We start from the raw sequence: 12,128 nt of genomic DNA, 5'->3' as shown, positions 1-12,128 counted from the left end.
CACAATTAAATACAGATCTTCTGAGATGGTTCTTAGTGTTCAGACAGAAAATAGTCTGTAATACTGAATCTTGAGGAACGTTACTTATATTTTGAGAGGAACGAGAGGTGGGGGACATCAATCATTTTAGGAGAAAAAGATTGTTTGCCTTGATAGACATTTCTGCAAGTGCTCTTTGTCTGTATTCTGCTCCTGTCATCTGCCTGGGTGATGCCGTACGACCACAGTGAAGTTCAGCAGCAGCTTACCAGGAATGGGTCTTGAAACAAGAACATAATGTTGCACTCAGCTGCCTCATGGCTAATGCTGTTTCAGCATGTCACCAAATTGTCATCAGCTTGTGCTGAAATACAGACCTAATGGCAGTGGTACATGCATACATGCTATGCAGAACCTCTGCTAGTTGGATGTGATTGTGCTTGAACACGTTCACCTGATAAAGGCATTTTGTATCTGCGGATATTATGGCAGTGCCATTTAACCTAGTTATCAGGGCACGCATAATCTCCTGTAAATTGTAGTTCAGCTTGAACATGAGTAATAGGAAGTTTTCCTAAGGACGTACTGTGTGCACGGCATTGCTATTTAGGAACAGCCTGGAGAAGCAGGAATCTCTCGGAGCTGCTTGCTGAAGAGCTGTTATGCTCATGCCATGTTGTCTTCTGGGCATATGCGTGGCCTGTTATTTGACTGATTTATGCCATGAAGTGGCCAGATCAGGAGGTGTTTCAGCACAGAAGAATCTTAAACATAAGGTCCTTTTAAGCTATCTCAAGACGTGCACTCTAAACAGTAACCAATTTTTTTTAATGTTAGGCTTGCAATTGTTGACCAGTGAATGAAGAGGTGATTTTGCACAAACTTCCTTGTAGTCACAAATTTTAAACCAAATGTGTTCATTTTCCCGATTCTGTGTCTGTATCGTCTCTTTTCTAGGTCCCTCTGTACAGTGGTGTGCAAGTGGACGTACACTTCAGATGGAGGCTGGGATGACAGTTTCTGGCAGATGATTGGTTTGGAAGATTTGGTGAAGGATAAGTATGAAAAAATAGGTATATGAGGGGGTTGTGTTGTTTTATACATGTAAAAAGAAATGTACGTGTATATATAAAAAGATAGAAGCATATAAAAAGATCTTTTGTTGCATTATTATGAATGTCAGCAGAAACATAGCAGGGCTTAATGAAGCTTTGGGTGGGTGGATAGCAAGGCTGGGTGCCCACAGGTAGCAGCTTTCCTAAGTACGCTTTTTACTATGTATTGTCATGAAAAACTGTGGTTAAACTGTCTATCTTCAACCCTTCTGAAAGGCCTTGCCAGCCTTTTGGTACTGCTCAGCCTCAACAGCAGAGAAGTAAATGGGAGCCTCAGCGACTGATGATGTGAAGGAAGCTCCCGATATGGGTGTATTGGATGGCAGGCTGCAAGAAAGAGCCTCAATGTAGAGTCATTTATAACTGTTACTAAGGTTTTATGACCTGTTCCAATCTCCCTTACAGTAATTTTCAAAAAAAGTGCTACTTCTGCTTGTTATTATCTTCATACTGTTTTTTTCACTCTCTTAGAGCCTAAGTTTAATTAGAATGTTAGCCTTGCTAATAGCAATTCCTACAGCAGATATTCATTAAACGTCCATAATGTTAATATACCAGAAAATTTCCAGGATAACTTTATTAGACTTTCCCTGTTAAGTTAATGGACTTTTAATGGATGTCCTAAGCAGACATGTCATTAACAAGAATATTACCAGACATGAATTAAAATATGCTCATTCATCAAAGTTAATTATCTGAAATTTCCTTTGATTTTTTTTTTAATGTCTAGCACTTTGAACAAGTTTGTACAGCAGTTTAAATGCAGCAACACGAAATGGAAATAGTGTAGGGAGGACCATAGTGAAATGAAGTGTAATGACATCTATAAACTTTACTGATCATCGTATACTGTAAGTCATTTTCAGGTTATCAGACAATTGTACTTGAAAGCTTCCTTGAATAGATTTCAGCTTTCTCCCTTGCAACTGAAACTGCTTATGCAAAAGTATAAAACCCACTAGGAGAATTAGGCTTTTAGCTTCCTGAGGTTTTAGTTTGAAAACAGTTCTTATAACATCTATCACATGTGGCTTTTAGCAGATCTTCAACAAGTTAAAATGAGACTTGCAATAAATACATGTTTTTTATCAGAAAATTGAACATCTTGGCAGCTGGTGGTCTCACAGAAGAGTATTTTCAAAATAAATTATTTATGAATTGTAAGCTAAGGCTTTAATACAATATTTATGCAATGCACTTCAAGGACAGTGCAAAGCTATTTGCAGTTTTAAGTAACTAAACATACATGTTTTAAATGATAAAGTAGCCATTAATAAAGAGGCCTTTGGTTGTGATGGAAGCCTCATAAAACTAATCTATATATGGCTCAACATTTAGACAAAAATCATTAACTTCCACTATTGGGCTTACATTTTTGTTAAAACACAATGTTTACAAAACAGATCAGTAAGTTAACTTCTGTTGATAGGCAATTCTTGCAAGACAAAAATGTTTTCCCAAGTTAATGGGGAGGGTGTCTAGTTCCCTGGGCGATGGCATATGGTTCAGGAAATGAACCATAAGATACCTGGGTGTGTCTCGGCTGGAGTTGGAGAAGCAGCATCTGACCTCCACAGTTGCACCAACCTGTAGGCTAGAAGCTTCTAATGAGCACGTCCTTTTACTCACCTTGAGAAATCCTTTGATTTTCAGATTCTTGGGCTGATTACCTTGAGGTGTATCCAAAGGATAAGACACTTTTTGTTTTGCATAAGAATGCTGAAGCCTGGCCTCAGGTACAATATGTGCTTACCACTTGTCTAACCTTGCGCTTTCTAAAAAGGAAGGTGTTACATTCATTATGTTTAGCTGCATGATAAAATCCCAAAAAAGCGCGACAGTGACCTTCATTCCTTAGTCTATGAAGAGGGAATAAGGAGTGCTCTGTACGAAGCCAGATCGCAGAATCGCAGAACCATCTGGTTGGAAGATACCTTTAAGATCATCGAGTCCAACCGTTCACCCTGCACTGCCAGGGTCCCTAAACCACGTCCCTCAACACCAAATCCACACGGCTTTTAAACACTTCCAGGGATGGGGACTCCACCACCTCCCTGGGCAGCCTGTTCCAATGCTGCACAACCCTCTCTGTAAAGCAGTTTTTCCTGATACCTAACCTAGATCTCCCCTGGTGCAACTTAAGGCCATTTCCTCTCATTCCGTCACGTCTTACAAGGGAGAAGAGACTGACCCCCACCTCTATACGACCTCCTTTCAGGTAGCTGTAGAGAGCAATAAGGTCTCCCCTCAGCCTCCTTTTCTCCAGGCTGGCTACTTCTTCATTCCTTTGGGTTTATCTTCTAAACTGCGCCTGTTGGAGTCTCTTCAGTGTTTAGCTTCAGAAGGAGAAAAAAAGACACCGACAAAAAGCAAATCCCTCTCTGTCCAGAAGCTGCTCAGCAGTGCTGAGGTCTGACTTGTGTGTTGTGTGCTGTGAAAGGGCTTTGCTTTGTGCCACCACTGATCTTATCAGCGTCCTGTACATGGGAAGATGGGAATGGTAATGTTGGTCCAATGAAGGTTTGGGGGTTTGCTTGTGTGAGTGAGTGTTCAGTGTTGTTGGACTTGGGAAAAGCACTTTTGATAAGCTCAGTGTTCCTTAACTTATCACAACAGTGTAGATCTACCCACCAGGAAAGTGCCATTTAGTCGCTTGAGCAGCACTGGTCAAACTGCGGCTGGAATAGTCTTGTATAGTCAGAGTCCTTACTACCTTCTTACCAACTCCTCCCTAGACGCCATCCCAGGAGCCCACAGATGCTGCACAACAAACACAGGATCACACCTTGCACAAACTCACGCGCAGCTGTGCTTATAATACTGCTCCAGGGTGCTGTCCCATAAGTGACCAGGCTCAGCTGCCGGTCGCTTCAGCTCATTACACAGAAGGACGGCAACTTCTTTCAGTAACTCATATGGAAAAAGAGTCAGAGCGTGTGCTTCCAGCAGGCACACCATAGTGTGCTACGGCTGACAGGAAAGAATTTGAAGCAGAAGACATGGCTGGCTCGCAGATTAAGGAACTCAAACCCACCAGATAACCTGGGTAGGAATAGGTCGAAGGGAGATCGTACACGGTCAAAAACTCCTCCTAAAATGAAAATAAAACCAAAAACCTAACAAGTGTGAAGTAATTCTAGTGGAATTTCCTTTTCTGTTCTCAAACTTGTCCAAGTCCGTGTATGTCTGCTCAAGGTTTGTTTAGCTCAAATACCAGGATGTATTTCAATGCCTGCACGTTCCTCTTCTAAAGAGAGATAGTAGTATTTTTCTCACATACCTCTCCTAAAAGATTAGCAGGCTCTAAATTACCATTTCTTTCTAAACAAAGCAAAATGTCACAAGATAAAAGTAGCAAAATTTTCTTACTATAACAAAAGTAAATACAAAGTTTACCAGTTTAAAATAGGCAGAAAAGCTATGTGTTTTTTTTTAATCTCTAGTGAAATTATTGCTGTTTCGTATCAGAGGGAACTACATATGAATAGTTATGACTAGGCTTTTCTGAAGTAGCTTTAGCTTTTATGACACTGGGAATATTTATGGAAAATACCTGAGAACAACTTTTTTTAATGTATATATTTATTCTGATAAATACACTTTTAAACATCACTTTTGAAATGTCTTGCCCTTTACCAATATCTTTACTGTAATCACTCTGATTCCAGGTAGTACGCTTCTCTTGGTTTCAGTTTAAATTAACATACAGCCTTGTTGATAAGGGAGACCCTCACATTTGACCTTTAGGATCTTCCACAAACCTTTCCCACATCAAGGCGTGGGGTCACATCTGAAAATTCCCAGACTTTGACATTTTACATCTCTCACAGCAGGCTAACCTTGCAGAGAATCCACATAGCAAGTTGTTTGTGGTCCCTTCTGTACGCTGTGAATTTACTGATCACATCTGTGGAGGTAAAGAGCCTTATCTGGAGAGATGACAAAATTTATTGATCCCATTAATTTGCCCACCAAGAGAGTAGAAGATGGTTTGTATTCAAAAACACTCGAGATCGTCGTGTACTACAGGCATTAGCATTTATCTGCTGTGGTGAAAGCACAAAATGAGTATCTCTTTGTGGTATTATAAAACCTAGAAAGACATTAAGAATTCCGTTAAAATTTCATGTACTGTAGACCTCTCAGAGTACTGAAGCGTGTATTCCATTTGGAGGAAAATGCTTGATAAATTTTTACCACAGCCCTCTACTTCAGGGGCTACTTAAGGGACCAAATAATGATTTTTTTATTGAATGGTAATATTTTATACCAGGTCTTTTTCTGATTGGAGATGGTGCCTTTGTCTGAGAGAGCATTGCAGGTACTGCAGAATAGGTTTTACCAGTCTAGTACACCATGTGTAGCTAAAATACTGCCTGTGTAAAGGGCAGTTTGTCACCTTCTTCTGTCTGTGATGGAGCAGCACACTGATTTTAATGAAATATTTTTTTTTTACTAGTAAGATTTCATACTTGGAAATACAGATCTTCAGCATGGTCAGTTTTTCATAAACCATTGCCCAGCTTTTCTTCACTAGGAATGTACAGCCACATCCTCAAAAGTGAATAAATAGACAACTCTTAAGTAGGATGGATCTTTATGAACATCTGAGGCAAAACTGAGAAAAGTATTTGGATTGTTTAAATCTCACAAGTTTATGGACATTCAGTGCTTGCCTTGAACTTTGAGTGCTTGAAATTAGTATGCTAATGAAAATAACTCTTGGATGGACAGATTGTGGTATCAGCAGATAGGGTGTTGCAGACAACTGTCATCAACACTCCTGTTCACAGAATGATAAGCTCTTTCTTAAAATTATTTAGATTTTTTTCCCTTAAACTCTTCTATGATTGGATAATACGGAGATCAGAGTTTCTTTACAATATGCTGGGTTTTCCAATGTAGGTGCAGCTCTGTGTTCCTTAAGAATTCAAACAAGAGACAAAGCAGCAGGCTGTTTATTCATGGGCGCGTTGTTCTATGAATGGTTATATTCCTGGATCTGGCAGCATCTACTTCCACATAGAAAGCTGATGAAGATAATGCTGTTGTATTACCTCTGCTGTTACACTTAAACAGAGTCTGCTTAGCTTTTGTGTCTTGTCAGAAGTAGCCAGTTTTAGTACTTGGAAATTCCACTCATTTATTTCCATTTGGGCTGAAAATGGAAGATTCAGTCCAGGGTGGGAGGATACAGTCAATATTGACTTCTGCTGTGGCAGCTGTGCTGGGAGTGGTCAATCCATTAGTTCTGCCAGTTTTCTCTCTCTTCCAAGGCCTTTGATGCCAGATGCTCCAGTGTATATGAAGGATTTTCTTGAAAGCTGAGAGAAATGGATGACATTTTTTTTTTTCAGGTCAGTTTGTGCTGCCAGTTTTCTCTCTCTTCCAAGGCCTTTGATGCCAGATGCTCCAGTGTATATGAAGGATTTTCTTGAAAGCTGAGAGAAATGGATGACATTTTTTTTTTTCAGGTCAGTTTGTGGCTGCTAGTTCTTCATAAAGCTTGATTGTAACAATGAGCTTCAAACACCAGACTTTGCACATGGTAGAGAACAATAAGTAAAAGGATTCTTTTAAGTATGGGGTTCCTTTATCCATCTTTCTTTGGTCTTTTGATATCCTCAACAAATTGCAACACGTTACAGTTTCAAACAAAATTAAAGGATGAATCAGAGGGTACTTACACTTACATGCCATCAAAATCCGTGGAATTCACAGCTGAAGAATGTTCCAGATATGCTAACATTTTTCTGGCTTCCTGTCATTTTGGTCTGTCCAAGAGCTGTAGCAACTGTAAAGTAGCTGAAACTGGCACAGCACAAAGAGGTTTCAGGGTCTCCTTCCTCAAAGCTTGTGGCATTGTTTCATAATATATGATTGAGCAGTAAGAAGTTAGAAAGATTTTTTCACTGAATCACATGAATGGTTGAGGTTAGAAGGAACTGATGGAATTATCTAGTCCAGCTCTCTCTGCTCAAAGCAGGGTCATCTACAGCAGATTGCTCATGTGTCCAGTTGTGTTTTGAGTATTTTCGAGGAAGGAGACTCCAAAACCTACCTGGGCAACCAGTTCCACTTGACCACTTTTCCCTAATAAAAACATTATTTCCTTTGTTTCAGTGTACTTTCCTGTATTTCAGTTTGGGTGTGTTGCTGCATGTACTGCGACTGTTGGCCACTGAGAAGAGTCTTGCTCCATCATCTTTACTTCCTCCCATCAGATATTTGTATACATGTTGGTGAGATCTGCTCCTTCCTCCAACCTTTCTCTTTGCTGGACTTAAATTCTCAGTTCTCTCGTTCTCTCCTTGTATGACATGCCTCTGTCATCTTTTGCAGTCTTCCCTGGACTTGCTCCAGTATGTCCATGTTTCTCTTGTTCTGGGAGCCCAGTATAAAACACAGCACTCTAGAAGTGGCCTATTGAGCAAGAAGCAAGGATCCCTAGCTCCCTTGGCCTGCTGGTGGTACTCTGCCTAACAGAGCCCAGGAGATTGTTGGCTGCCTGTGCTGCAAGAACCCATCACTGGCTCATGTTCAGCATGGTGTCCACCAGACCTTACGGTCCTTTTTTACCAAGCTGCTTTCCAGACAGTCAGCCCCCAGCCTGTGCTGGTGCCTGGGCTCCTTCCACCTCGTGTAAAACTTTGCTGTTCCATTTCTTGAATTTCGTGAGTGTCGTGTCAGCCAATTCCTCCAGTTCTTCCTCTTCCCAGCAACTGTTCTTTACTAGGCTGGGCTAAACTCCACTAGCTCAGGTTTTTTCACGGTGTTTCCTGTGTGACATTTTCCATTCCTCTTCCACTGTAAGGAAAGGAATCATCATTCACCCGGCTTATCATCAGCTTGAGTCCTGCTGGCAGATGGAACCTTTCCATTTCTCCTTCCTGCTGCAACAAGTGAGGAGTATTGCGTGGTGTTCTTTCATCCTCAGGCTCAGTCGTAGCTGAGGCAATGAATAGTAAAAGCTTAGAGCTTTCAAAAAATAATAATAAAAAATATTGCCACTGTCCAATTCTAGGGTTCTGGTCTCAGGCTCTGTTTGCCGGGGAAATAATGTTTTCTTCTACTCCAGCTACATTTGGACTTCTTAAATTTCTCTCTTTTTAGAATAAAAACAGAGAGCTTTTTCTTCTAAGTTTTGTTTTTACAAGTCAGAGGAGAAGCTTTGAGCAGACTTAAAACCTGTTGTGATTGTTTAATATTTAATTTTCTCAAATATTATCCTCCTTTCTCTTTTTCATACAAATCTAAAAAAAAAAAAAGAAAAGAAGAAGAAGTATTTCTCAGAATAGTTCTGGGTCATTTATTTCTTCCTTCTACCTGAATCTTCCTCTGTCTGCTCCTGATTTGTTCTTCATCTTCTTTTCTTTGCTTAAGCCTCATGCTGAGATAGCTTTTAATACAGTGATGTCTGCTTTATGAGTCAGGATTCACAAAACCCGAAGGACTGTTTCAAACAATTTGCCAACTTCCTCCAAGTCAGAAGCTGTTGGACTCCCTAAAATTAATGTTTAAGTAGTTTAAAGTGTATCTTAGAGTCAATCTTGATCTTATAATTTCCTGTGATGGAGAGTCTACTTCAGACATGAACGTTGTTGACTTAGTTGCTGTCATTTCTCAAATATTAATGAATTAAAGAGTACACTTTATTTTTCATCTGAACTTTAACTTCCTACTCCTGTCTGGCAGACTGTGGTGACATGCCTGACCTGCACAAACTTACATTTTCTACGTTAAGATTACATTCCCTACGTACATTCCCTACGTTAAGGGAAAAGACTGAGCTGCTGGAGGTTTTTCACCAAAGCTCTTATGTGAACTGTCATACTTCTCAACCCTTGTAACTGCTGTCCTGACTCATTTCTGAACCCTTTATAAAGCATCAGTATCTTCTCAGTATGGGTATTAGACTGGATACTGTGTGAACGTGGTGGGGAATAAGATCGTGCAGGTATCAGCTTAGCGGAAAGCATCCTGTCAGGAACTGATTGAGTTATTTTTGGTCTGTTATTTCTTTCAGTTTTGAAACGGTTCTGAAAATTATTTCTTCAAAGAGGAGTTGCTATCATGTGAATTATTAAAAAGCATCCGGTAATAAAAAATAATAAGTAATAATTTGTAATTAAATACAAGCTAAATTACCTGTACAATCTTCGTGATGTGCTGTACCAAAGCAAAGTCGGATTACTTGCAACTCTGAAAGTGCAGCAGTAGTCACATCATCTACATTGTTATCGTTGTATTTAGAGAGACTGTTAGGAATATTGTACCGTAAAGTGCCAGAAATCTAAATAATCAGCCTATTGAAATTACCGTTTGCAAGCAAACCTGCAAAATCACATAGCCGAGTGGCATTATACATTGCATCTAGTTACTTAGTGAGACTCCAGATATGTACTGTGTATCCACACGCACGTCAGCGTGGTGAGTCGTGAACCACGCGTTACAGGAGATGCTCATTCTGCACCGTTTCACTGAAGTCTAGGAGTGAAATCGCAGTCGCCGCTGTCAGTGTACATGCCCAATGATCCAGTGATGAAGAATGCTTTTTTCTTTTTCTTTTGACCTTTAATCAGGAAAGTGTATCCTTTATATCCGAAGTAGCTCTCTTTCATTTGGATGAGGAGGCAGTTGTTTTTGTTGAAGTAGGCACCTATGGTCTCCAGACCAATTTACGTTTCAGCTTCGTGACTCAGGATCTGCCTGCACATAGGCTGCTCGCTTTCGCCAGTATTTAGCAACCTAATACGTCTGCCTGAAGTAATGGCACGTTGGGTAGTTGAGATGTAGTTCAGCCAAAGGCATAAGCTGTATGTGAGAGTGGGATGGGTAGGTCCTAAAGGAGATTTGCCTCAAGCTACTGTGGCAGCTCACATGGACAGAGATTACTCTTGAACTAAAGAAAGCCAAAGTGATTTTGTTTAACAAACTGGTTTTTCTCACTTCTAAATAAACTGGCCTATAAAGTGCAATTTGTTTTGGTTTTCCTGAATGAAAATTCTGAAGTTTTTAACTGCCAAACAGGAAATTTTATGGAGGGTATTTCGAGGTTAAAAAAACCTCAAAATCTGGCTGTTTCTGAGACCAGTTAACCACCGTGCATTCAGATCTAAGAAAAAAATAATATTATAATTTTAAAGTTCACATCATTATCCTGCTTCCTTCTGATCTTAGCACTTTTTTTGCTAATCAGCTGTGTTAAAAATTGTAGAACAGTCAGCCATACGTCCCTCAGTTAAATGTGAGCGTCGTATGTTAAATGAGAGGGATATTTGGTACTGGTTTTATGTGAGATAGGGCCGGGGTGAAGTATCAGAAAAGTTATAATACTATTTATTCAGATTCCTTGCATATCCGAGACTTTTGGCATGTGAGGATTATGATAAAGCACAAATGCTGGAGATCGTCTACGAGCTTTGTAACCAACAAATCATCGAGGCGGGGAAAAGCTCTTACATTGTTTATTATGAGATCTGCTTGGGTAGACAGTGCTTCTTTTAACTAAGGTCCTATTTCCTTTGATGCTTATGGAGCACAGTTTTGTTTAACTAGATAACGTCTTCACTGGATGCTATATATCACTTATTTAACAAGGTATCTGTTCTGTGTATTGTCTGTTAAGTTAAAGAGCATTTAGCTTCTCCAGTCTGGGGCCAGCTATAAAATGGAGACAGGCTGTCCCCTCTGGTTGGGTTTCTCTCTGAAGTGGCTGGGATTTCAGCAAGGATTGATATATCCAAGTTCAAGTTTGCTTGTGTCAAGTTAGTAAAGAAAAGGGACATCTCCTTTTGATTTTCTTCCTTTTGTATTTTTACACACTAATACAGCCCAATGTAAGCGCATATGAGATGCAGCCACGTTCTGCATGATAGATGAAAAGCTGATCTCAGTGAGTATATCACAGCTGAGGCAGCTGGGCTCCTGCTGCGCTCTGCTTTTGTTGGCTTGAAAAAGGTCTGTGTTCTCAAGTACCTAGTGCTGTGAAATATTAGTAAGCCAGTGCAGTGAATTTTGGTTGCTGAAGTTGACTGAAGATGTATTGTCTGCCTTGTGTGTTGCATCCAGTAAATAGCTGGTTGCTCTGGTAACTGCGTAAAATGGTAGAGGGTCGTTGGTATCACATAAATTCTTTGAAGAAAACCTGATCATAGCAAATTCTAACGTTAGTCTTCGAAGAAGGATAAAAGAGGAGGAAGAGATTCAGACAGCTTTTTCCTTTTGTAAACTCACTGCTTTATAGGGGAAAAAATAGGTAGAAATAGTCTGTCTTGTAGGGAATGAAACGGTTGTGGATGAAGGCCTTGCCTTGATGGAACAGCTGCGTGCATGTGAAACAGAAAGTCCGCCAGCTTCGGCCATTAAGGGTTTGTTTGGTTAGGTCTAATTTTGGAAGTCGTTATAGCGAAGGTAAATGACTTGCACAGGAGACTACTGTAAACAAAGGACTCGATACATTTACTTTGGCAGGAGCCTTGAGAAGACTCAGTCCTTTCACTGCCTCTTTTATGCAGCCTTCTGTAATACTCTCACTGCCCGTCTCTGTGTGCCGGCGGCTCTCATTTCCCGTCCTCCCTCCCCGACAGCTTCTCTCCCCTGACAGGTAGGATGTAAGGGGGGCAGCACCTGCCATTGAGTTGCTGGTTTGTAGCTCTGGAATACCGTTATTTCTGTAAGCAGCTGTCCCTTAGCTTCTAAAGCCACCGTGTTTTGCTCAAGTGAGAATCTGTTCAGTCTCTCAGCTAGTACCAGAGTACAATCTGTTTTAAATGCTTTACTTTTTAATTGTGGCTCCTCTTTAGTCGCTTTTTGTGTTTTTTGCTTAATCATTTAATAGCTGTATACCTCCAGAGTCTAAGCACACTGATGTTTAGCTGAGTTTTCTAGTTTTTCAGTGAAGAATAAACCATGAGAATTGTAATTCCCTTTCGAGGTCTCTACCCATGCAGCTCAGTCAAGGCTCTGCCCATTCCACACCTACTTACTCACTCTTGTGGGGGTGGGGAGGCAACTTCCATGATGACAGAAAGA

The 12,128-nt window shown here is 40.4% G+C and overlaps 1 protein-coding gene across 1 annotated transcript in view; it reads left to right on the top strand.

Moving 5' to 3' along the window:
* Positions 1-936: 936 nt before the first annotated feature.
* Positions 937-12,128, top strand: part of FGGY (FGGY carbohydrate kinase domain containing) — a gene marked incomplete at its 5' end in the record, with an annotated part of 85,361 nt that continues 74,169 nt past the window's right edge. The window contains one exon of the mRNA XM_010132728.1: positions 937-1,052. Within this exon, the coding sequence (XP_010131030.1) occupies positions 937-1,052 (116 nt within the window). The remainder of the gene's footprint in view (positions 1,053-12,128) is intronic.

Source organism: Buceros rhinoceros, unplaced genomic scaffold (genome assembly GCF_000710305.1).
Source record: "Buceros rhinoceros silvestris isolate BGI_N320 unplaced genomic scaffold, ASM71030v1 scaffold153, whole genome shotgun sequence".
NCBI classification, from domain to species: Eukaryota; Metazoa; Chordata; class Aves; order Bucerotiformes; family Bucerotidae; genus Buceros; species Buceros rhinoceros.
This window is presented reverse-complemented; position numbering and strand designations above follow the sequence as displayed.